This window comes from Daucus carota, chromosome 8, assembly GCF_001625215.2.
Source record: "Daucus carota subsp. sativus chromosome 8, DH1 v3.0, whole genome shotgun sequence".
In the NCBI taxonomy this organism is placed as follows: Eukaryota; Viridiplantae; Streptophyta; class Magnoliopsida; order Apiales; family Apiaceae; genus Daucus; species Daucus carota.
In genome coordinates, this window is record NC_030388.2 from 28642806 (window position 1) to 28669891 (window position 27086).

General features: G+C 36.0%; 3 protein-coding genes across 3 annotated transcripts in view; all 3 read right to left on the reverse strand.

Annotated features, from left to right (window-relative positions):
- Positions 1-509: 509 nt before the first annotated feature.
- On the reverse strand, positions 510-4234 carry LOC108199809 (dihydrolipoyl dehydrogenase, mitochondrial). The gene is made up of 2 exons (XM_017367791.2): positions 3867-4234; positions 510-2004 (listed from the first exon to the last, which is right to left on the reverse strand). The coding sequence occupies exons 1-2, from the start codon at positions 4134-4136 to the stop codon at positions 754-756; spliced, it is 1521 nt and encodes a 506-aa protein (XP_017223280.1). The 5' UTR covers positions 4137-4234; the 3' UTR covers positions 510-753.
- Positions 4235-4966: 732 nt separating this feature from the next.
- LOC108197379 (probable protein phosphatase 2C 13) lies at positions 4967-7271 on the reverse strand. The gene is made up of 2 exons (XM_017364979.2): positions 6880-7271; positions 4967-6184 (listed from the first exon to the last, which is right to left on the reverse strand). Exons 1-2 carry the CDS (start codon positions 7030-7032, stop codon positions 5186-5188), a joined length of 1152 nt encoding a protein of 383 aa, XP_017220468.1. The 5' UTR covers positions 7033-7271; the 3' UTR covers positions 4967-5185.
- A 4995-nt stretch (positions 7272-12266) lies between these two features.
- The window catches only part of LOC108198692 (uncharacterized), a 44433-nt gene continuing 29613 nt past the window's right edge, over positions 12267-27086 (reverse strand). The window contains 18 exon segments of the mRNA XM_064083220.1: positions 12267-12386; positions 12389-12497; positions 12741-13028; positions 13118-13276; positions 13454-13810; positions 15593-15814; positions 16372-16498; positions 16583-16725; positions 16830-17007; positions 17172-17711; positions 19334-19518; positions 19699-19854; positions 21050-21136; positions 21233-21686; positions 23549-23625; positions 23711-24652; positions 24769-24899; positions 25694-25748. Of these exon segments, the coding sequence (XP_063939290.1) occupies positions 12343-12386; positions 12389-12497; positions 12741-13028; positions 13118-13276; positions 13454-13810; positions 15593-15814; positions 16372-16498; positions 16583-16725; positions 16830-17007; positions 17172-17711; positions 19334-19518; positions 19699-19854; positions 21050-21136; positions 21233-21686; positions 23549-23625; positions 23711-24652; positions 24769-24899; positions 25694-25748 (4254 nt within the window). The 3' untranslated portion in view covers positions 12267-12342.

Genomic DNA, 27086 nt, shown 5'->3' on the forward strand with positions numbered 1-27086 from the left:
ATCTTTCTGGGACCAAGTAGCGGGGAATAGCCGAAGAGGTGCTATCTTTTAAAAGATAACGTTCCCCATTTGCATATTGTTTTGAAAATGGTTTGAAAAGATAAACCCAGTTACCCAGGAAGAAAGTAATATCCAGTTCATCAAAGAATCACCCGCTTTATAGAACCTATTCCCTTGTCGCCCTCGCAGGACAGAGGATCCTAGGTTAGCCGAAAAAAAGATGGTTGTTGCCTTGTTGGTAATGCCACTCAACTGATAGCCTAATAGGACTGTCAGTCTTCGGATTCTAGCAAATTTACTAGTGTTAACATCTCATGTCAAGCTAGTAACACCTTTCATTGACAAGTACTCGAGCACAAAAGATCAGAGTGCCCTCCTCAAGTCGAAATAATTTATGGAGTAAATTGATGTCTACAACAAGGTGAGCAATTAGAAATAACAAACGGTAGCAGATTCAGAACACCAACGCTTCTCCCAATGTCGTCCAAAGGGAATGTAAGGCAATAATATATCAGCAGAGGTACAATTGCCTGGTACTTGTTATTAAGCATATTCATATGCAGATAATGAACAACAAAAAATTTAGTATGAGGTTCAAGGAAAAAAATGGAAACTAGTTCCAGTTCACAAAACCTTTATATAGAAGGTCGTAATCAGAACTACAAATCAGCAATCTTGTTTTGAGTTATTTTAGACCTTTGCAAGAGAGATGCTATAAAAAGAAAAACAATGATAGACCAATTACCACATCTTTTACATATGAATTGGCTTGTCATAAGTGGCCATAGCAGCCTCCTTCAAGGCCTCGGACATTGTTGGATGTGCGTGACACGTGCGTGCAATATCCTCACTTGATGCTCCATACTGCATTGCCAGCACTGCTTCATGAATAAGTTCCCCAGCATTTGGTGCCATGATGTGGACGCCTAATATCTTGTCAGTCTCCTTCTCAGCTATAATTTTGACTAAACCATCTGCATCATCAATTGCTTTAGCCCTGCTGTTTGCCATTAAAGGAAATTTGCCAACAACGTACTTGACCCCTGTTGCCTTAACCTGCTCCTCGGTCTTCCCAATAGAAGCCACTTCAGGGTGTGTATAAACAACACCAGGTACCAAGTCATAGTCCACGTGAGCTTCTTTTCCAGCAAGGAATTCCACGCATGCAACCCCGTCCTCTTCAGCCTTGTGAGCCAACATTGGGCCAGGGACAACATCGCCAATAGCATAAACTCCTGGAACGTTTGTAGCAAAACGTTCATTAACTGGAATTCTACCCATCTTGTCAGTTTCAACTCCAATTTTGTCCAATCCAAGTCCAGCAGTGAACGGGGTTCTACCAGCAGAAATAAGGACAACATCAGCTTCAAGAATGCTCTGTTCACCGCCAGCTGCTGGTTCAAGGGTCAATTTCACACCACTACTGGATGTGTCAATCGACACTACCTTGGTTGTGAGTTTAAATTTCATCTTTTGCTTCTCGAGCGTACGTTTAAATTGCTTGCGAACCTCACCATCCATTGAGGGAACAATTTCTGGTGCATATTCAACAACAGTGACTTCCGACCCAAGACGGGCCCACACAGATCCCATTTCAAGACCAATATAGCCAGCACCAATCACTATGAGTTTCTTAGGAATTTCTGGCAATGATAAAGCTCCCGTTGATGACACAATTTTTTTTTCATCAATTGTGACACCAGGTAGACTTTTAACATCAGACCCGGTGGCAATAATTATATGTTTGCCTTTTACTATAGTATTTCCACCTTCAATGGTGTCTACAGATATCTCGGAAGGAGAGATAAACTTGCCATAACCTTTAACATAGTTTACCTTGTTTTTCTTGAAAAGACCCTCGATACCTTTTGTTAGGCCAGACACAGATTTATCTTTTTGGGCCATCATTGCAGGTAGATCAACCTCAACAGAAGCAAACTTCACGCCATGATTGGCAAATGAATGCTGGGCTTCATGATACATATGTGAGGAATGAAGCAGGGCCTGAATGTAAAACAAATAAAAGACAAGAAATTTATTTTCTAGAAACAAAAAGATGATATATACTTAACTTCACAAAAAAAAAAGAGAAAATTTAACATTCAAGAACAAAAAAGTAAGATTTTTGGTCAAGAATGGAAAGAAATAGACAGCTAACAGTTTAAATTATAAGTATAATCATCTGAACTATAAAAAGAGCTTGTGATACACTCATCATCTATCATTCTATCATCATAACATATGATAGGACTTAACACATCACTGATAAATCTATTTTGTTCAATTGCCTTGATAAAGCTACCTGTTTTTTAAAGTAAAAACACCTTCAAAATATCCTAAATCGGTCACAAGATTGTATAAATATAACCCAAATAGGTACCATTTCAAATATATTTTTGTATAAAAATCTCATTTCCACTCCCATTAATGGAATCTCAGGATCCAAACAATTATATAGTTACATACACCAGATGGCAGGCTTACAGTTTCTTTCCTAGTATAGCAAGAAGCCTATTATCCTTATATTACACAAAGATTCAACTAACCTGGCCTAATAAAAGACAATATTTGAGGATGAAAAGTAAATCCAGTATATATATAGCAGGAGCAGCTTTTTCTTAAGTACTCCCCAGTCAGAATTCAAAATTAGCAAAAGTGAAGTGCAGTAACAACATAAAGATGAGAAAAAGGATTCACAAAAGACAAAAAACCATGACTGTAATGATAATACATCATTTTCATATGAATCCCACAGAATTCAGTAAACATATTTTTGTGAAAATAAATTATGAATACATACACAGATATCACTGTAGCTGAACCAGAAGTATTAAAAACAGCATTCTGCTCATACATGATACAGTTTACAAAATTAATTTGCATTTTCCAAATAGCTAATCTTCACAAATTAAATACTCAAAAAATCAAACTACTGAAATATTATAAAACATACGTGTAATAGATCCATAATAAACTAATTATAGGATTTAATAAACAATCAGCAACGCTAGTAATAAATCAAGCATAAAAGTTAGATTCGAAGTTTAAAAAACACCAACTCATAATCTGAATTGTTAAAAGCCGATTGCGAGAGCAAGCACCACGGACAATGAAATTCAGCAAAACAACAACAGTTCCGAGATCTCATTAATTAAAATTAACTTTCCAGTCAAAATTTAAAGGAAATAATTATATAGCAAAAAATAGACGTGATTTTGTATATAAACATATCAATCTAGATAGACCTAAAACATATAGGTACAAAAAACTAACACATCGGTTTGTTCGAATACGACAAATTCTATACCAAAGACATCACCCAGTATTCCAAAACAATACATCATTTTGTTCAAATACAACAAAATTCAGCACTGTTATACATAACCAAATTTTGCAAGAGAAAATCATTTTGTTTAAATACGACAACAATTAAGCACCATTATACATAACCTAATTTTCCGAGAGAAAACCCTCATCTTGTTCAAACAAGACACAACTCAGTACCATTACACATTACCTAATTTTCAAGAAACAACACATCATTTTGTTCGAGTATGACAAAATTCAACCATTATACATAACTGAGTTTCACAATAAACACATGTTTTGCTCAAATACGACAAAATTTAGCATCCACATAACCTAAATTCCTAACACACACACACTAAAATCCACACTACCTAAATTCCTCACCGACAAACTAAATCACTAACACACACACACACTAACATCCACATAACCTCAATTCCTGACAGAATTTAACACTCGAAACACCAAACCACACATAATCACACAAAACACACACTCAACAGATCCAAAACAGACAATCACTACAAAAAAGAGATCCAACACAAAATCAAAGCTACCTTAGAAGGAATACATCCAACATTAAGACAAGTACCACCAAGAGTCCCTCGTTTCTCAATACACGTCGTTTTAAACCCTAACTGCGCCGCCTTAATCGCCGCGACGTAGCCGCCGGGGCCGCCGCCGATGACGACGACGTCGTTCTCGTCAGATCCAGAAGCGAAGCTTCTAGAGAAAGAGGAGAGCGAGAGAGAGTAGCGGAACACGCCGGAAGTCTGGCCGGAGAGAAGCGACGTCGCTTTGCGTCGAGCGATACTCGCCATCGCCATTTCGTATGTATAGAATAGAAATATAGAATAGTCTGTGTGTATATATTCTGAAAGATGAGGTGTGCTACGCTGGGGACTTTTTGTGTATTTATATTATTATCTTGATGATGAATGTGTGATGTGATTCCTTTTCTTTTTTATTGGCGTCTAATTTTCGGAATTTTGTTTTTATATTATCTGTATATATGTTCTTTTTTCCTCTTGGGTGACACCTTTTTGTTCCGAAAATTTTGAACTTTTGCCTGACTTGGAAAAGAAGTTATATATTTTCCTTTTTTCTCCCATATATTTTTCAGAATAATTCTCCATTGTCGGATTTTGTTAATGAATCTGATATGAATTGATGTACAAATTTAAGAATATATTTTGAATATCTATTATTTTCTTTTCTATATTTATAAATATTATTCGATCAAAACTTTTCGTAATATATATAAACTTATATCGTTTGATATTACTGTTGCAGTAAATAATAATAATTTTTTTACCTTTTACTCGTGACAGATGAAAAACTGTTTGATAATTCTAAAAACTGTTGTTCCAAGCAGTAAATTTTGAGCTCAAAAATTATTTTAAAAAAAATAGATCCAACATTTTAAACAACACTTACAACAAAGTCTCCTAAATGTGTCATGTGATAAGACGAAAAGAAATTTAATTTTGTTCATATTTTGCTTTTCTAGAACATATTAATTAATAATTTATTATGTTGTTTGTCAAAATTACACAGGCTTTGTTCTAATGGTAATATGATCAGTGAGGAAGAGAAACAAAACAATAGTATAAAATCAGTAATTTAAGTGAAGAAATTATTAAAGGAGGCTCGACAATGGAACAAACTCACTGCAAATGTTAACTCTGTTACAATCTTATGAACCTGAGAAATTGGTACAAATTACAAATTTTCTTCCAAACATATGATGCTAACAAGAGCCAGTAAGACTGTAACTTTGATAAATATACATAACATAAGTTGATCGGCAAAATTTCTCAGCTTTACACTCTACGGTACACTAATAGATTCGCAAGCAAACAATTGGCCATCAAATTCAGTTGCCTTGTAGCAAACTCATCAGTCTTATCCGAGCATCCTCGGACAAACTTAGACATCTTGACTTTGGGCGTTGAGGGACAGATTCTCTGTGTTTTACCGGGGAAGTGAAGCAGATGACAATAGCAGTGAGATTGTCAGATGTATCTTTGCGCAAGGCTAGATCCACTAGAGCTTTGGCACATTCCTGAGGATCATCATGTTTTCTTAGAGTGCAACGAACAAGGCTAACAGCTTCCTGATTTGACATCACATCCCAGATTCCATCACAACCAAGTATCAAGAACTCATCATCTTCTGTCAATAAGGTCTGTTGAACCTCTGGCTCAGCAGTGAGTGGTGCAGGAGACCCGGAAGGAGATTTCATGTACCAGTCTCCAAGAGCTCGGGTGACAGCTAGTTCACCATTAAGGTAACCATCCTCAATGTAGCCACCTAAATCCTTAACCCGTTTCTGTTCAGGCAAGCAACTAGGTCTATGATCTTGAGACATAGGGACAGCAACTCCTTTTCTGCAAAGAACTGCACGAGAATCACCCGCATTCGCAACCAGTAGATGACTTCCAAACACCAAAGCGGTCAAAGCTGTTGTTCCACAGAAGTCACAGACAGTGCATTCATCAGCCAGAGCTTGGTCAGCAAGTAAGAATGCTTTCTGATGAGAGTTTCCTAGGTCTTCTAATAATTTATCGTCGTTATCATATATTTGTGGCAAGGCAGCATCTCCAAAAAACAACTGCATAGCATTATTTTTCACATATGCTGATGCCTCAGAACCACCATGACCGTCAAACACAGCATAAAAGGAACTTGGTAGTGGCCACATGTTACAGGATCCTAACTGGGCAGACAGATCATCAACACAGATGTGTTCATCCTCATTGGAACGACGTGGTCCGATATCAGTGTAACTGCCTGAACGAATGCTGGGGACATATTTTGAAGCAGCAGCAGGTTCCAATGACGTAGCTTGAATAGTAGTTGAACACCTCACAACCTGTTTTAAAACAAAGAAGATTAGTCCCAGAATATAGCTCTGATCAATACCAATCAATAAAGCAAACTTATATCATAGGTTACTACGTCACGGAGAAAGACAAAAAGAATGCAAAACACGATTAGCCACTAAGGGAACTTAAAACAGATAATGCATGACAAACTATGGATACTATGTCATGGAAAAAGATAAAGAGATTGCAAAACATGGTTACCCAAGGGAACTTAAAAGTTAAAACAGATCATGCATAACAAACTACTTAAGGTAAACTGGGGTCGTTTCACACAAAAGTCCCGTCTCAATCATGCTCGTGCAAACATACATGTTTTGTACAATCTTCTACCCAAATATCATCCACCTAATATATGATCTCCACTTCTACTCAAATCATATCAGCTTCAAACAAACAAATCTGATAGCTAATCCATCACTTTCATGAACTTGTCAAATACTCGAAACGCGATGCAAGAAAAGCAATCACTAAAATCCACAGTTAAACAATCAACAAACAAACCCTAATTCCGCAATGCGAAATCCAACCCAACCAATCCACACAAACACAAAAACAATCAACTCAACCTCAACAATCAATCAACCAAATCAAACACAACACATAATTCACCTAATCAACACATAAACCAACCAAAATTCAACAAAAAATCCAAAAAAACAAAGATCAAAGCTCGAAACCATACCGATTCAGAACGAGTCAACTCCGCAGAAACAGCCTCAGAAGCACATATATCAACAACCGCCTTTGACGGCGCAGCGAGATCGAAAAAGTCCGGCCGGATCGAAACAGCGAGACTAGCACTCTGTTCACAAATAATCTTAGCTTCAGCCACCATAACTTCAATCAATTTCTTAGCTTCAATTTAACGCGAAGTGATGAGAGTAATTAGGGTTTTAAATTAATAGAGAGCTTGAGATGAAAATTGAGAGAGAGAATCGAGAAATTTGGGCAGGAAATGTGTGTTTGAGTAATAGAGGGAGTTTGTTGAAGAGGCGGTGGTATATATATGTGGCGTGTGGATTATAATTCGATGGGGAATAGGATTATAAATTAGGTCAATTTCTGGTGGCGAAAGCCGCGTGTGGGAGTTTTCTCGATCATTCCGAACAAGTCGTTATTTTCGAATATTCGATTCGGTTTTTATTTTTCGTTATTACAACTTCCAAGTCACATCAAAAACAGCTTATAGGAAGTTTTGGGCAGCGGCGTAATTCGGGCTGATTGAGCCGAGTTTCGAGCCGGGCGTAATTCGAGCTGAAGTTAATCGAGTCGAGCCGAGTCGGCTTGTTTAACTATTTGAGCCTAAATCCTTATCTAAACTCGACTCATTTAATTTCACAAGTCGAGAACGAGCCGGTTTTAGCGAGTCGGGCGAGCGGCTCATTTAATTTTACACTTAATCGAGCCTAAACCTCTTTCCGAACTCGGCTCGTTTAATTTTACGAGTCGAGTCGAGCCAGCTCGTTTTATTAAATGAGCCAGAACCTTTGCCTGAGCTCGGCTCGTTTAGTTAAACGAGCCGAGTCGAGCCTAGCTAAACGAGTTCGAGCCATGCGAGCTCGCGAGCTGCCCGACTCGAATTATAGCTCTAGTTTTGGGACATAAATCTGTTTAGTCCAAGAGTGCCCTATATTGAGGTCATAAATCAAAATTTAAGGCACTTGAAGCAAATTAATGCTCCAACAATGTCCTAGTGGTTGGCTAAATTGGACTTGTAAGACATTATGTAAAATTTGCTGAACTTGTAAGAGTATATCGTTGGCTAAATTGGACCTGTAGCGCATTATGTAAAATTTGTTGAGCTTGTAAGACATTGTGCTTCGATGGTATTGGCTATATTGGATGGCTATAATTTGAAAATAGCATGTTATTAATGTTTAGATTGTTATAAATAGAATATATCAGTTTAATATGGTAATAAATGATGTGTAATCACCCTACAGATTTCTTACAGGTTTGTAGAGGTTCGACAAATTTAGTCATCCATAAGAGGTTGGCTAAATTTACAGACAACAGGTCACTATGGTTGGAGTGTATACTTTTGAAGTGGTTGTCTAAATTTTTTATTTTTGGCATGACAACTCATCTTTTAGCCAAGGGGTCTTCATGGTTGGAGATGCTCTAAGGCATTTTACTTCAATGGTATTGGCTATATTGGTTGGTTATAATTTAAAAATAGTATTTTATTAATATTTAGATTGTTATAAATAGAATATATCAATTTAATATGGTAATAATTTATATGTAATCAGCGGGAAGGAGGAAAATAAATTGCGGGAGATGACGTGTAATTCACTACAGACTTGTAGTGGTTCGACAAATATAGTCATCCATAGTGGATGGCTATAATTATAGACAATGGCTTGCTATGGGTGGAGTGGTTTTTTTGTGGGCATTGGCAAAATTTTTTAATTTTGGAAAACCACCTAGACTTTTAGCTAATGGCTTCTCATGGTTGAAGATGCTCTTAGTAGCTAAAATACTACTTCCTCCGTCGCATCAGATTCTTTATAGTTTCCTTTTTTGGACGTCCCACCCATTTTTTTACAATACAAAATTTTTCTAAAATAGTTAATAGGTCCCACCACTTGTCCACTTTTTCTTCTTTTTCACGGTACTTTGTACTCCACTATCTCTATTTTATATACTCCGTCCGTCCCAGTAGGTTATATACATTTGGTGTGGACACAGAGACCAAGAAAACGTGTAAAAAATAGTAAAATTAGATGAAAAGTGGGTAAAGTGGCGGGACCTATTTGTATTTAATTATAGATTTGTGATAGTAGAGGAAAATAGTGGGGGTAATAGTGTTTATATTATTATAAAATGAAGATAGTGGAATAAAGTAGTTTGTGCAATAGTGTTTTACTCCCTCCGTCCCTATTTATCTGTCCACTTTGGAAAAAAAACACATACCAAAGAATAATTGATTGTGTAAACTTTTTCATTAAATACCTCTAATTAATATCTTGAAAATGGTGGAATACTCCTACTTTATGTCTTGAAAACATAAATTCAACCAAATTTTAAATAAGTCAAGCCTTGAAAATTGAAATTATGAAGATATATTTGAAAAACTATCATTAAATTAGTTTTGAAAGTATAAATGGACATATAAATAGGGACAAATTTTAACTTCCAAAGTGGACAGATAAATAGGGACGGAGGGAGTACATTATTAAAAGTTGCTATTTTAGGAATGTATAGAAATGATGAGACATCTTAAAGAGGAAACTGTATAGAATTGACCGGGATGAAGGGAGTATTAAAAATCAATGGGTCCCACCACTTCACCTACTTTTCTTCCTTTTTTTCACTATTTTATACATATTTCTTAACGTCCGTGCCAAAACTAAGTTACCTTCACTGCAAGTTAAAGAGCAATTCAGTGATATTTTAACCTATTAAACTCCAGAAAAAAAGACAAATATGTATACAAAATGCAGTACCGCCATCCTTAGTCACAGAAACACTATCAATCTTTGAGTGGCATATATCATCTAATAACATTTGGCTGCTGTGTGTTCCTGCCTACAAATTCAATCTCATCGAAACAAACTTTCCCAACTTTCAACCACTAATTTTCCTAGAAATGGCTCCTCTGTCACAGCCACCCATTTAAAAGGATACCGCACTCAAATCTGAAAAGCTATAGCTTAACCAAAATATGCAATCTGCTACTGATAACAAAATCCAAATCCGTATCATTGTAGCCGGAAGCCTAGTATATATCGTTTTCAAACTTTTGGAGTAAGTATTTAAAAATTGTAGTAGTTACTTTTACAAAACAATAACCAGTGTGACGCACTTGTCTTATGTCATTCCGCATTGTATCGAATTATGCTGTTTGTGAAAATTTTAAATCCGCACGGCATCGCAAAATATCAAATTCACGTTTTGTGGTATGGTATGGTGTAGAGTGTTGCAGGCAGTTTATACAATTGATTAACACGGGTTTCCTTACTCCTTAGAATCTGAGATATTAATTTAAGCATTTTTTCACCTTCTGTTGCACAAGTTGATTTTTTCTTATGTAAGTGCAGAGATAATTAATCATGCCATGACCCCAATTTTTTTTTTTCTTGATAAGGATTTCAAATTGGTAAGTCCAAGCTGAATAGTTCATCTCATTAAATCGAATAAAGAAGTTCTACAATTGTTTTAATGACATGTTTGACATGATTTAAGAAGAAACAAGAGAATTCCATGTAAGGTGGAGTAAGAAAAACACTTTGATTTTAAGGAAAGAAAAATTATACTAGCTGAGATTTAAAATAATAAGCTCATAAGTTAAAATTTAAAATATTTGAATAAAATATGTGTTACAACAATGTTTTAGAGGTGAAACTACCGTACATCCAACAAGTACCTAATTGAAGCACTACTAAGCATGTCCTAGATCAATTTTCTCAATAAATTATTAACTTTCCATAATTTCAATGTATCTCTCTCCTATTACTTTTTCACTTTCCTCCCATACTAATTTAAATAAATTATTAGTTTAAAGATAAGGCACAATTATGATGAGACTTGTTGATGAAATTCATGTATCAAAAAGATATCCTAAATCATTATGACGCTATTTTTTATTGTATTTATAGGTGGTTGGACTTGCTCTAAGGTGGGTTGATACGGATAAGACGAAGTACTGTGCATTTTTCACGAAAACTAACTAGTGCAAACTGCAATAAGCTCTAAAATAAAAATCCAAGGCATTCTGATCCTAGCAAAAATTCAAGAATTTAAAATGACGAGTCCATTTCATTTGAATCTAGAAAATGAAACGATCATGTTCCCAAACACTCTCACATAATTTTGATGATAGGTAATCACCACCAACCTCTCACAAGTGTACATCATGAAACTATGAGTTCAGAAGATTTCAATAACCATGAAAAATTTACAGGATTTACGCTGGCGCAACATTAAATACCATGTCATTATACTGTTTTCTAAGTGTATCAAAGAAAAATACAAGTCTTATACATTTCTGCATGTTGTATGTATCTACAATTGCATTCTTACTGGACTGGATTGCTTGATTGCCACCCGACTTTCTCTCATCAAGGTACTTCGTAGCCGGGTTTACTTTCCAGAAACACAGGTGGCTTGTAGTTTATCTCCAAATGCTCAACAGCTGAGCTATTGCACATGCCAGCTTTCTAACGACTGCAAATAAAAATAAAAAATCCAATTACAATTACTTAAAACTTAAATATAGAAATTCAAACAACAGCAAGCATAATCAGTAATACTGCAACTAATCGTCAGTACAATGTGATCTCCGCATACAATGATGATTAAAAGAAGTATGACAAGACTACAATAGTCTGCAACTATCAGTGAAGTTGTGTCTGACAGCTGATGATTACAGCTGAAATCAACCTAACTACATGTCATGTATACTCTTTGCAACATATTGTCTGTGACAAAAAAAGAAGCATGTGACAGGCAAAACACCTCCACTGCACTAAAAGAAAAACCACAGGGCTTACATTTACTCCCTCCGTCCCCTTTTACACGTCCCTTCTGGATTGTTCTTTTCTCTTTTCAAATCAATTTTTTGAATATATTTCCAAATAATACCCTTAAAATACAATTTCTAATGTTTGACTAATATATATATACATAAGTACACACACACACCAATTTAATTCACTGCAATTATTAGGGGTTGACAAGGAAACAAAAAACTTAACTAACATTTTCTTAGAATGCATAATTTTTTCAAAAGACGCGTAGAAAGGGACGGAGGGAGTACATCACAAAGTGGAGATTTAGTAATAGGAAGCATTGGGAGGGGGCTTAGGAATATATGCAGAATTTAACTATTGCGAGGTTTGACTGGAGAGTGGAGACTACGACAGCGTCACCATGAGAATCTTAAGCTACAAGCACATGAGCTAACACTTATGAATTGTACAACACTAGAAATTTGTTCTTGCCAAATATAATTAGTGTGAAAACTCATTGTCTACTGTCCCCTTCATCTTGAAAGTAAGTTCTTAATACTTTCATTTCTGACATGACTTGTATGAGATGATGTTGAAATAAAGTACAATTGCTTACCTCCTCTAATCAATTGTTACATCCTGACGGCTCCAGCTCAAACTTATTCTAAGATGATGTCATATTTCTTTCACAACTAATTCACACCGCTGCCAAAAGTTGAACTCTGAGCTACAGACGAGGCATCTGCGGTGGAGACATGAGGTCAAAGGTATATTTTGGGATTGCTTCAGCGTTAGCGGCATCAACAATGGGCGAGTAGGGTTTTGCAACTTTTCTTCTCGGCATTTCCTGAATAGTTTTAAAAATTTAGTAAGAGATTCACCACCCAGCAACAAAGACTATCTCTCAGAATTAACAAAGAATTGCATACATGCTTATCATTATGAAGAGTCAATATTGAAAGGAGCATTAAGTGACATATGTTTTTATTTTTGTGAGAATAAATTAAGTGAAATATTTCAGATTCTACTAAGAATGAAGAAGTGTAATCATTAGCAAACTGAACTGCACACATAGAATTTCGATCCCAACCTTCGATTCGTTTGGCCCATAAGTATTTCTTGCTTTCTCAACTGAAGTATAAACCTTAAACACTTGATTAGAATCACGGTTGCACTTTATAATGCGAACTTGGTCCTTTGTATCTAGCGATCTACTTTTCAAGTACAGGATGACCCGTGAAGGTAATGAATCTGGCAGGTCTTTCTTTCCATGTGTTAATTCCATTGTCATCAGATTATCCCACAGTACATCCCACACCACAGAACACGGATCTCTGGCTGGGTCAAACTTCTTTTGCCCAATAATGCTGGATGATTGCTGAAAATTACAAATAAACCCCTCTTTACTGCAGGACCTTCAGGCAAAACCAAAAGTTACACAACAATGTTCTTGAACTGAAGACTCACCTGCAAAAGTATAATTCTTCTGTGTGTGACGAGAAGATATTTCCCTTTGGGGAGCGCAAAATGATCTTCGTACGCATCTGACAATGCAAACTTTCCACGCACTTTAAACAAGTCGACTTGGCGTAAGAAAGATACAGATTCTGCTAGTTGCAGTATCACCTTTGTGAAGATAACAAAACAAGCGAGTCAGTGTCTGTATACAATCAACTCCGACTTCGCATAACTAATACCAACACAAAGTGTCCCAAATAGTGTCTCTAGTAATATGCATGGGCCTCGTAGTACTCGCATGCCACAAAAGTATATATCAGGAAAGAGAGATAATTAGCAATGTACCTGTCCCTGAGCTTTGTAGGCATCATATGGTCTAAGCAAATTATCACCACCAATTACTCGGGGAAGCCTCCTGCGGAGTAATTGATCTTCTGAAGCAATAGCAGACGCTATTTTTGTTCTTACAGCATTTGCACCTTCGGTGGTTTTTGACAGAAGATCCAGAACTCCACTGACTGGTTGCGCAGCTGCACCTATTATTCCTTTTCCAACACCTTGAACAAACCCTTCCATACCAGAAGCTTTTGCGCCTTCAAGGGGTTTCGTAAGAATTCCAGTGAAACCTCGGAAAAATCCCTTTGCTAAGGCCCCACCCCCTTCTCTTATAACATCTCCAAAGTCTTCCACACCTTTGTTATCCTGACAAACAACAATGTACTCACTATCAGTTACAAAGAACATGAACTAAGATATGTCACAACAATGAAATAATTTATCATGCAAGAACATAATATAATTTATCATAAACTAACTTGTACCCATCAGATAAACTCAACCATTTAAGTTGAGCACAAAATAAAGCAAGTGCAGATTTGTAAATAATAGGGTTGAATCTTTAGGTCAGGCTCAATGTAAGGAAGTCATAGGGATAAATCATGATTCCAACTTTACCATTTTTACTTTTAAATAAAAGTCATATTGTGATTCTAGAGCTTCAAGATATACCAGCATAAGCATCGAGGTCTGATGCCTTTTTTGACTGAAGTACAGAATGCAAGAGATGTTTATGAATATCCTTTACTTACGTGAAGTCATGAACATCAACAGAATTAACAAGGTATTTATTTAATGAGAAGTATGGATCATGCACCACAAATCAGAAGAACTGTCGATTAACAGCTTCTCTGGTCAACGTTGATTAAAGGAAGACAGAAGTCTCCTATATTACAACTTGGAATATAGATTCTCAATGGCAGGGGAGAAATCTATTTTCTCCTGCTGGAAAACCTGGGAACGCTATTTGCATTCACACAACAAGCACACTTTTGTCGAGTATGATCGTAGAAAGGACATATTGACTTGTTGCAATTGTTTGGGTGAAGTTCAAATGTTCAATTACAAAATTTGGATCACATCCACTCATACCCCACTAGGGTTCGACCCTCGACCTCTTATTACCAAGAGGGGTGTCTGCACTAGACTGTCTTGCAGTTTTTGTTGTATCACATAGAACACTATAAAATCACATCACATAGAAGTATAGAACAAATTAGTTTCAGCTCTCCAAAAAATAGATTTAGATTTTAACTTTCATAATATATAATAAGGGAATGATTTATGATACATTTCACAATTGCCATGTCTTAAGCATGTTTTTAAAATATAATATATCTTTAAAGGTACTAACATACTTCAATCTTGTCCAGTTCTGAAGTGCAAGTAGTATTAGAGAGCTAGATGACTCTTCACTCTTCCGTAACATGACGAAGTAATCTAACTTCAGCATGTATTAATAGTCATCAGACAAAGAACTTGAATTTAATATCAAACAAGGGACGCAATTGCTAGCATATCTGTGATATTAATAGTACTCAGACAAAGAACTTGAATTAAAAACCAAATAAGGGACACAGTCACACAGTTGCCAGCATATCTGTGACAGCTGATGGATTCTTTAATATAAATAATGCTTTCAATAGGCAGGAAGAGAACCCCCACGCCCGGGTCACCGGGTGTCACCACCCACCCACTACAAGAGCTCCATGTGTACCTTGCATACATGTCAAAAGACCCCCCCCCCCCCCCCCACCAAAAAAAAAAAAAAAAAAAAAACAGATGAGCTCTTGGTGTATCTGAATCTCATGTACCTATAGCCAGAGACCACCCTACAATGTACATTATCCATTTTCTTAACCACATTACAATGTACCATTTCTTGACACCTAACCAAGAGTCGGTGTAAAGTATAACTATACAAAGTTTCGTACTCTCCAGACGATGATCTGACAACTGAAAGGCGGATCGTTACTACGTAGAAGCTCCTTTGACAACATAAAAGTGGAGTCTGTGATGCAGGACAAATTTAATTATTCTTAACCAAATACAAATTAATATTTTTAAATTCTCGTTCTGCATCATTTAGTAAACCTAAAAACTATAACCCTAGTGAGAGAAGGGGAGAAAAGAGAATTTTTTTCATACTTGTTTCTGTCGATTCTGAATGAACTTCTTATCCATAGATAGAGCTGCAACACCTTTGCTCATATGCCCAAGTGCACTACTTGCATTGCCCAGTATGTCAACACCTGACAACAGTTGAAGAGGTTGGCTTAAAAGATCTTTCTTGACACTGGAGATGGCATTACTCATGAGAACACTTTGCCTCGTGCATATATTCTCCAAGAACCTTTGATTTATTCGGATCTGTATATCATAAATAAAAGGATTCCAATTAATTCCTTGACATAATTGTACTTTATTTTTCAAAACCATGCTAAAAGAAGATAAAGAGTAATGCTACTTAACATCCCCAAACAACAGAGACTAATAATCATGTATATTTTTCAGTAGACCAGAAACTGAATGGTCAAGTGGCTTGCTGAATACAACACTATGGTAACATACGTCTATAATAAGAAATATTTCTGATACCCTTTCAAGTCCATGAGTATTAAGATGGAACTTGTAATGACACCATAGATTCAGGTATTTAAATACGCGATAATTATGTTAAGCCCCATCTGTTGCAATAATGAGTGATAATTTTGTTAAGCAGTGGTGACTGTCGATATAAAACTTTATATGTGTGTGGATAGTTTGATTGTGCTGTTTACATGTTTACTGTTTTTCTCCATTGCTGACAAGACATAAACTTATAAATTACCTTAATACATGTTCATACACAATTTAAGATTCAAATTTCCTAATGGAACTGGAACAGCAAATTTCGAATGAATTTTAAATAAGCATTGATTGCTTACTGGCATATTCTCTGTGTTTCCAAGTGCAGTCATCAAGGATGCCCAAAACCCAAGAACACCAACTGGACGTTGAGTTGGTGACATAGCCATGGAGACTTTTAAGCGCAGTTCCGAGAAATTGAAGAATCTGTTGTATTAAGATGTTATATAGATAATGTTCAAGCAAGCAAATTATTCTGAAATATATGTTTACACACTATACTATCTGTACCCAATTTGTATGATCGGGTCAACTGAAACAGCAGTGCTTTCAGTTTCAGAAACCCTGCTTAAGTTTATCTGCTGGATCATCCCATGAAGCCTCCATATGATAGGTTCATGGATGTTAATTAGATATACAGAATTCTCCGATCCCTGGTGTGTACAAAGTAAATACATGATAAAAGATCAGATAGATACAATTAGGTGTTAGAATAGACTAAATCCAGACTGTAACAAGAGAAGGATATTTGACATACTTGAAAGCCAATATATGGATACACGCATAAATCTAGTGACCCATTGGACTGCTGTGTCATGGAAAATTTTAGGATGTAATCAGTCTCGTCTCCAACTCTTTGAGGCCTGAAAAGAACGGGTGTTGGAGTTAACGGTAACTGATTATCCACCTGGATTCCGCGCATTCTTAATTTCAACCTGCACAAATGTAATTTTTTTGAATAAAAATGATTTAGGATCAATGTGTCTGCCACACAAACTGGAATGACAAAAATGCATATAAATCATTAACTGAAATTCCAAGTTTTCAAATGTGGATGTGATGCAACATGTTTGTCTTGGTGATTATTGATGTATTTTACCTACTGATCCCAGAACCTAAGCCAGTTGAATATGACAACAGAAGACTCTGCAAGGAAAGATATAATAACTCTTCTGGCGTATGATCAATGATGGACAGCCCGAGCTCAGAAATCTCAAAAATAAGATGAAATTCGCAGTTTGAAGTCAATATTGATTGTTGAAGATCAAGACCATATTCCGAGATCTGGGATGAATATAAAGAACTGCTTGCACTTGAAACTACTCGGGGTTCATTCTCTAGAATCCAGTCACTAATTCTGATGACATAGACTTTATCCTCTCTCAGAATGTTAATACGCAGAGCTCTTCCGAGTTTTTCATTCACAAAAACGGGATGATGATCAGATATCTCATCAATACAGTACTTCAAAGATTTTGAACGATCATCACCATCTACTAGGAGTTCCAGCTGTCGCGGTCTCCCTAGATCTTCCCATAAAAAGGAGGTGGATGAATTAGGTAGAAGAGACTGCCATGAACTGCTGGGACCATCCACTTGCTGGAAAAGGATCGGCAAACACAGAGAGCGGTTTTCAATCCTGTCAATATCAATTTTTTATTATTCCTGTGACAGCAGATTTTAAATAGAAGCCAGATATCAATAAAAATGTAATCCCCTAATGAATATCATATGACCTATTTCATAGAAGTACTAAAGGCCCATGCACATAGCCACTAAATACTCTAAATTCCATCTAAGAAAAGCAACTTAACTACACTAATAAAGAAGTTCCCTATAAACTTCTCAAGTATGTGCCAAACTGACTCGTATACTCAAGCCAGCCTTTTACTCACACCGCTTAAATTCTAAAAGTTATAGCCATCCAATTTAATAGGGTGGCAATTTCGGGTAACGGGTCGTGTTCGTGTCAGCAATCGGGTCGATTTCGGGTCAAGCTAAAATCACTTAAAATTAAATTAAAACTGAAGTTATTAGAAACGAAATTCTAATTTCGGGTCATTTCGGGTCCATTTCGTGCCAATCGGGTGATTTTCGGGTCACTTTCGGGCTTTGTCTCAGTAAATCGGGTTGCGGGTTGCGGGTTCGGGTTGGGTTCGTGTCGTGTCTGATATTGCCACCTCATAGTTAACAATTAAGCCAAAATGGAGCGTAGTCATAACATAAATGGATATATTCAGTATGTTCAACCTCAGTTATAAATGTGTTGAATTGTAGTGATATTCATTTTATCTTATTTGATTAAAACCATAAATAATATAAAAATGATATTTTTACAGATAACTATAAAATATGTGAAATCTTAATATACGGGTGAATATTTTATAATTTGAAATAAAACAATTACTAATAATTTCCATGTCGAGGATTAAATCAGGAGCTATTCAAGTGTGACAACTGGTCAAGGTTTCACAGTATATACATGAGCAGACACACACACACACACACACACACACACACACACAGTTTCTTCTCTTCTTGATTAACACATACATATATCATAATATACATATATTACATAGGGTCTTTCTAATGTGTGCCCAAGGGCACACAATAAACACTAATTTGATGAGTTTGGTGGATTTTTATTGGTGGAATTGCACACAATAAACACTAATTTGATGAGTTTGGTGGATTTTTATTGGTGGAATTGGTGTAAATGCAGGGGGTCCATCCATATTTATGATGAGATGCACCAAACTCATTGAAGTTAGCGCTTATTGTGTGCCCATGGTCACACCATAGAAAAACCGTATTACATAATATCGATAGTGCCTTGGGTTTATTGCACACATGGAAAGAGGGAGCGTATCATGTAGGGGATGCACCCGTATAGATCTCCGATCAACAAGCATTTATATGCAAAAACAACTCAAAATTTAGCAAGTGGGCTAAAATCAGAGTTAGAAACAACCATCCATTATATGTAATAAAAATTATATACAGGTGAAACTACCATGCAGGCTTACATGAAATCCCAACCAACAAAAACTAAAAAGTAACAGAACAGTCAAATTTAACAGGTTTATTATATTTAAATGTTTGTATATAATATGCAATATATATGTGGTACCGGACAACTCATCTGCATCCTCTTTAGGTTCATGGTCTCTGAAATTGCACGAAGAGGCACAACTAATAGCTTAGGCAAGCTTTAAGTAACAATTCAGAGAGAGAGAGAGAGCTTTACAACTTGCTTACCTGTAAGGACTTGAAAATGAATTGGGTCGAAATATAACTTCATAGCGTGAACCCATTGTACCACTCCTAACTTCCACCCTTAAGTGTTCTGGATCACATGGTGGTACTTTGTCCAAAGAAATACACATAACACCTTCAATTCCAACACTAAATGGCGCACTCCAGTTGTATCCATCAATTCGCAACTAAACAAGTAAAGTAGACAATTAAGCTAATTTGGTCTATTTCCAGAAAGGAACCCACGCACTTATTAAGACTAATACAGATATTATCGAATATAAGATCAATAGAAGTTAAAACATGGAGTAATTCTTCCATCACAAATTACACAAGGCAGATAAGATTTTTAGTTTCTCAGCACATACTCTCAACATCTCAGCTTCTGAAAGGGGCTGCCATCCCAGCTGCAGTGGAGGATCAGTTGGATGTATCCATCGCAATGATCGAGTACCACACTGCTGAAGACACAAACTGCAACCAGCCCTATTAATGAACAGGGTTTGTTGCTGAAAATGAATAACCTAGCCAGCAAATCATACGATAGAATTGATTAGCAGCAGATAAAAGTGTGACACTATGAAGCAATTCTTTGGAAACCATTTAGTGTTTTCCTCGAGTGAGTGGAATTTAAATCCGAAAGGAAGCAGATATAGAAATCAGCAAGTTTAAGAGACAAATCTTTACATTATGAACAGATAGAGGAGGTAGAGAGAACTAAATTACTCCAAGAAAACATCTTAGAATAACAATATACCTCCTTCTAGGTTCTAATTACGCAACAAACTAGATAGAGCGTGAGATGGTAAAAGTAAAATTCAGGTATTACGTTCTCTCCTCATTAAGTTAACCAGAACTTTAAGTTTACCTTCCATTTATTTCCTAAACAAAGATAAGCTAATGTTATTCAACCTATTACACTAATTTACCTATAAACCTTCTACTTCACGAAAGGACTGGACGTTAGAGAGAGTGAAAAGTGATATGCTCTATAGCTTCTCCCATTTATTATTTCAGTTTTGTTTTGAGTGCTTAGAGAAGTTTGTAAAAGATGTGCTCCATAAATAATTAAACATCACACTAGATTAAAGTACAACCAATCAAAGTTGTGAGGCAGAAATCTTGCTTAAATAATTTTGACCTAATGTTCATAGCATCAATGCTACAGATAATACTCCCAAAATGTCAAGAATGAACAAGAAGAAAACCAAGACATAAAAATGATAAAAGAGGGACCTATCCTCAAATACTCCAAGATCCACTTCCTACTCTATTGCACTATTGCTATTATTGTCATAAGTTTGGCTATTGCCTACACTATAGCATGCCCAAGTGCAATTAGTCCTACTGCCTGCACAATGTTGTTCTTGTTATAAGTTTGGTTACTCAGGGGGGATGAACTTCAATATCTGGTCCAGGTAACAGTTCCTTAAGTTGTCTTTAACTCATTTCAATATTTCATAACCTTTATAATAACGGACTTCAAACACCTAGCATACTGGCCTCATCATTCCAATTGCCCCTTCTTCTACATATATTAATCAGTTGAGAGGCACACAAAACATAATATTTGATAATATTACGAGATAATTAATTTATGATACAACTCAAATCCAAACTAAGTCCTGGGTTATCCAATTCTATACTTTCAAGACGGCAGCGAATATTGAAGAGTCTATGGATTACAGCAAAACAAAGCGGGCAGATTAGCATATAAACCTTTGTTCTATCTGACGTCATGTGTAATACGGCTGAAAGATTGTAGTAAGAACCATCCGAATTAAAAGCTCTTACATCAACTCGTTGCTGAAAAAAGTAGATACCCATGAATACACAAAGGTTATAAGAGATATTCCAAGACAAGAAAAACCACAGAGTAGTACAAGTTTTCAACCATGTTACCTTTTTTTCCAGATCAAGAAGAGATATCCCAGGACTATAATTTTCAGAATTTTGTATGGAAACAGCAATTCCCACCCGTGGAGACAGATATCCGTCATTGCGAGATGAGAACAACATAACCCCACCACGACCTACATAATCTTGGGGAGAGAGCATACTAGGCGTTCCACTAGTGTCCTGAATCACGTCCAGTACCTGGAGGTTTTTCTTTCCGCCAAAAGGATTCCTGTCTGCAGACATCATGGAACCACTAATTGTTGCTGCTCCAGACTTGCCTCTTTTAGACATCTGATGGAAATCTACATCCGAAGCCTCCAAAGGTTCTATTTCCACCACTTGGTACGATAAAGGCAGAGATGAATCATTACTGATCCAATATGGAACAAAGAATCTTACAGTTTTGGGAGAAGCCATAGTTCCACCCATGTCACGCTCAATGCTTACACGCAATCTCCTGCATTAAAGTTAATGAAGACAGTATGTAATGATTGTATTAGATCATCCAATGCGACTGATATATAAACAACCTGCACTATTTCCAAGTAAATATGAGGTACCACTAAAATCAATCTACAAGTCAAATGGAACTATCAATACTGACCTCACAACATATTACTCGCACACAGCGATGAATGTAATGGAAATGGTCCTCCAACCATATAAACAGGCAACTGACTCTCTTTATAATTTGAACATCCACTGTACCTAGGCAAATGACCTAACAAGTAGTTTCTTTATAATATAAAAGACCTACTTACCTAGAAGGAACTCTTTTTAACATTCAGTTTATACACCAAGGAAAAAAAAATTCCTTAAATTTTTACTCTGATGCCTCATAAAGTTCATCAATCTAATTCACATTGTTCTGCCTATCAACATTGTTGTTGCTTATGTATAGGAAAAGAGTTTGTTACTATCTATATGAGCTTATAGCATGCGCAATGCACCAAATGCAGTCTTTATGTATAGGAAAAGAATTCTTCTTAACAATAAAATTAATATTTTCTAGTTGCCTGATTAGTGAGTACTAAAAAAATCATTATAGTGCATGTGTAAGATTACATGTACATATTTATAGTCCAGAGTCAACTTTTATTTCAAACCAACACTCAACTTAATTCGAGTCTAGGCGGATCAATATTAAAAGGGAAAAGTTGAGTAGAATCTGAATCCTGATCATACAATATTCATTCTTTTCAACTCATTTTACCCCTACAAATAGAAAATAACAAAGGGGAAATAAGTAGTAGAATCAACAAAACTTTTCTAAAATATCAAGCCTCCTTGTAAGTTGCATGCACACACAATGGTCGTTAGGTATAATAAATATATGAATCTCTCTCAAGCCTTGAACAGTTGAACATACAATCTGTTCGGAGAAACTACTACAAAGATACTTAACAAAACTACACTATATCAGAATTTCCACAGGTTTTTTGTTCATGTACTTAATCAAGGAAGAAGACTTGCAATGATACGTAGATGTATGACATATCCAAGCATTTATAAGACCATTCAATTGGTGAGACATTATGCTACCAACAGTAGGTGCAGACTTGACCTAAGTTGCAATTCAGGAGAACAGATATTGCTGATATTTAATAAAGAAGTTTGGAAACTGTCGTACAGGAAGCGGATAATCTGACTCAAAAACTGTTGTAGACACTCTAGAAGTGCAGCTAAACCCAGATTTCTTTTGGACATATCTAAACCTCTAATTAGGTGATTCCAGAATTATTACCAAGACTAACTAAACTTATTTGGTACTAAGGCTATGCAGTCTATATTTAACATAGGTGATAGGACCAGAATTTTCTTAAAATTTAAGGGTGGTCAGGAAAGCCTCTACGTACTTATCCACTTAAAATGAAAATTCCTGCCAGTCCTATGTATGATTATATCTTACTCATATTCTCGCAGAATCAAATGAATATATTTTCAGTCATTCATGAGTGTGAGGCTATATTTACACTCTACATAATTTATATAATTTCTTTACTCAATTCTGTCCAAACTTGTCACTTCTCAGAAAAAAATAAGTTAATGCATGCCTGGCATATTGAGCAGTAACAAGAACAGAAAACCACTGCATTCCGGTTCAGCTAAGGACAACGCAAAAATATTTCGATGAAAAAGACTATACTCTGACAGACACGGCAGAAATCAATTGAGTCCATTTTGTTTAAAATTAAAGATTTGAATGTGTTTTTATACGTTTCCATGCCAGTGACTGTAATTCCACTATTATATTTTCCTGTATATGGTGCTCTAAGTATGTGTTGCAAAATGCAAGGACACGAAGACAATAAAACAGACCTTCTTCCTTGCTGGCGAACAATCCAAAATGATGAGACATGACTATTAGAAGATAAATCCAATATAAGAACAGGGTCCTGCAGAAAGAGATCATGATAAGGTTCTCAATCAAAACGAATTTAACAGATAAAATTTCAATTATGATTGTTACAAAAATAATACCTTTTCCAAGGACCACCCTCCCTGTATAAACAATGTAACGTATATCAATTTTTGGACATCAGCAGAATGTATGTTTACAATTCCACGAGATGATATAAAGCCTCGTTGCCGCTCAATATTTTTTCCATTATTTGATTTTTCCCAGACTATGAATCTTGCTGGACAAGGAAGCCGGTTCTCCAACTTCAGAGGAGAGTTTATAGATATTTTCCAATCATAAACAGGAACATTAAGCTCTGTTTGAAGAGCTGATGCATCTGTGCTGACACTGAGCCAGAACTGGTCACTACTGGGAGTATTCGAACAGAAGAATACATCAGTCTTCTCAAGTTGACCGAGATTGAATGTTGAAGTGGTCATTTGATTGCCATGCTTCACAGTACTTTGTCTAGAAAGGGAACCTGATTCACTTGACTGTTGGTCCTTTCCCCATGCATACCCAATATTAACCACACTTCCCCATGAGTAAGGAGGTTGAGCACCATCAGTGCAAGGACGGAGTAGTAAACTACAATTAGAATCTTTTGATGTACTTTTCCAAGGTAAGACAAAAGAAGAACCAGGATTTAACACATTTACAACAATATCTTTTGAGAGGTGATTGTATATCATTGACGCTTGACGTATGGATACTTCCAATTTAATGTCAGAATCATTCAAAACTGTAACAAGACTCCTTAAAACTGCATGTTTCTTACCATTTTTCAAGATCACATCAACAGCAACATAATCACCGCTTAATGATTTAGTAATTACGGACAATGGAAGTAAAGAACGAAAACTCTCCCACGAACCTTTTGGGGAAAGACCTACCCAGAAACCTATATCTCTATCTACATGGCTTCTGTCTTCCACCTCTGTTCGACTATTTGCAATTTCAAAATAAGAGGTTGAAGCCACAAGGCTACTTCGAGAATGGGTATCATCACTATTTGGTAAAACCTGTGCACAAACAAGCAATAGAAAAACATGATTGGCACTTGCACAAAACACACTTGTAACAGAAACATGTATAATTGTAATCATGCTGATAGACATATGCTCTAGCTATGACTTACTGTAATTTTGAGAGGGTAAGATGCAATATCTTGAAGTTCGGACGCTAGATGCAGCAATTTCATCGAAGTCACCTTCTTTAGCGGGTTTGCATCATGCCCAACATAAAATGAAGATGCACCCACAACCTCACCTACGTTGTGAAAAAAATAAGCTACAAAATTTTCACATTGAAAACTGTTAAATTTATGCTTTGAATTTTTGTATTCATTTTTATTTGAATAATTGGTTGATGTTGACCAAATCTTTTAATAGAATTAGATTTGGATTAAATTTGAATTAATTTGAAATAGTAGCAGTTTTTTAGGAAGATGGGATATTTAAGTTATGTTCCTAGCTTATATAAAGCCCATGGCTTACATGAAGTCCATCCAGATGATTATAATAATATATAGGATTTCACGTTATATCTTTCTTCTTTGTTGCACTTACACACACATAAAATTAAACCTACAAAAACAATGAACGTGTGCTTGAAAAAAAAAAACGGCATTAATTACGAAGTATCATCCCGACATGGTTATCACGAAGACCACTAGTCATCGACCAGTCTTCTTGAAGGTAAACGCCATCGATGGCCTCAAAGCATGACTTGGCCAAGGACCTCAAAGCATGACTCCGTGCAAGGCAATAAAGATGAACATGATATTGCGAGGGATGACTTTGCTTAATTTTTGTTATCATTTACAATTTTATTTTCTCGGACACAATTAATCTTTGGTATTTGGATGTTATTATGCAGCAAAAACGCTTAATTTGAACTTATTATTTGATTCATTCTGATTTGAATTATGTAATTAATGCATTCAGTTACATCATATATTGAAACTGGTGAATCTTTTGTATAATGAACTACTTCACGTCCAGACTCAACTTCGCACCATGATAACCATGCATACTGAAGCTATTCTGGGAGGGAACAAGTACCTTTTCCCGCTTTTGCAGCTAGGTTTGTCACCTCCACTTCCAACTTTGCTGGACCCTGAAGCATTTTACAAGAAAAGATGTAAAAGTTCAAAATTTAGATTTGTGGCAGTGAGAAATTAAACTGTATGTAACAACACCAACACAACCGCACAAAAATATTAAAGCATAATAGACCCGAATATCCAAAGCGCAAAATAGGTTTAAGCTAATAACATTCCATCTCTAAAGATTAATTGTGCATGGACGTCCTCCTCATCCAGTTGAAGAGATCAGTTCTTTGCAATGGTATGAGAAATGTCATGATATTATTGCCAGTCAGACTTAAGCCGAGTATTTAACTACATACACTAATTTTTTGTACCACTCAATTTCTTTTTAAGTAATTCAAAGAGAATATTCCTACAATCGTCCTGCACAATGCATGCACTTAAATTACCACTAGTTCACATTGGCAGCCTCATCATATCATTTGTAGTACTACTAGATCTAGTTTCTGCCATTTTGCTCTTTCTACACAAAAAATTGAAATTAAAATTGTGCATCACAACAGGTACCAAAATACCAGAAGACCTTAGTGCCTCTATATGGCTAGTTCTATTAAGTATTGAAGCTTGAGACATAATTTGAAAATAATAATTATAATAAGAAATACGATAATAAGATAAAGTGGCATGAATCAAGGACCGAAAAAATTATTACCCCTAAGTTCCCATTCAAGAGCTGAGTATGTATTAACCCCGGTGATTGTTAACAAATTTTAGTGGAATCGATATGGTAGTATACTATTGTCGATTGTTTAAGACTTAATATCAAATTGATTGACTTTTATTGTCAATTCTGGGTTTGGGGACAAACTTTTGTAAATAAAGAGATGATGGAATAAAAATGTTAAATCATGGACAGGAGTTCTGCTCGAAGATCGTGGAGGAAAATGTGGATCTTTATCAATGATAGTGTTAAAGATGGAAGTTGAAGATAAGTGCTGACTATAAAGAAGAGTTGGGTGGGTTATAATCTATTGGATAAAGGTGAGGTGGATTCAGTAAAACGAGACTAAAGAAGAAAGCTAAAAGAAAATTTAATAAAGGCTAGTTTTAAGTTTTTCCCTATTAGAGTGATGCAATGGATAATTTAAGTCCAATAATTAGAATCATACAAATTACTAAGAGCACAAAATCAAGTTCAGAATTACAACCATAAGTACTTCGCAATTTATACAAGAAAGGCATGTTTGGTAGATTTGAGACCAAGTAACGACGATCCCTAGCACAGATCGTGCTTTCGTCTTTGTTGGGTGTCAATTATCTGACAAACTCTGACAAAATGTTAAAAAATAGGGCTGGAAGAAGACAGGTAAATAAAAAGTACCACGAACTTTGGCTCTTGATACCAT

What these genes read in the sequence shown, in the direction of transcription:
- LOC108199809 (XM_017367791.2), bottom strand. Translation starts at nt 4,136, where the DNA reads ATGGCGATGGCGAGTATCGCTCGACGCAAAGCGACGTCGCTTCTCTCC. An exon ending in TTGGATGTATTCCTTCTAAG is followed by an intron (nt 2,005 to 3,866) that starts GTAGCTTTGATT and finishes TTTTACATTCAG; the next exon opens with GCCCTGCTTCATTCCTCACA.
- LOC108197379 (XM_017364979.2), bottom strand. Translation starts at nt 7,032, where the DNA reads ATGGTGGCTGAAGCTAAGATTATTTGTGAACAGAGTGCTAGTCTCGCT. An exon ending in AGTTGACTCGTTCTGAATCG is followed by an intron (nt 6,185 to 6,879) that starts GTATGGTTTCGA and finishes GTTTTAAAACAG; the next exon opens with GTTGTGAGGTGTTCAACTAC.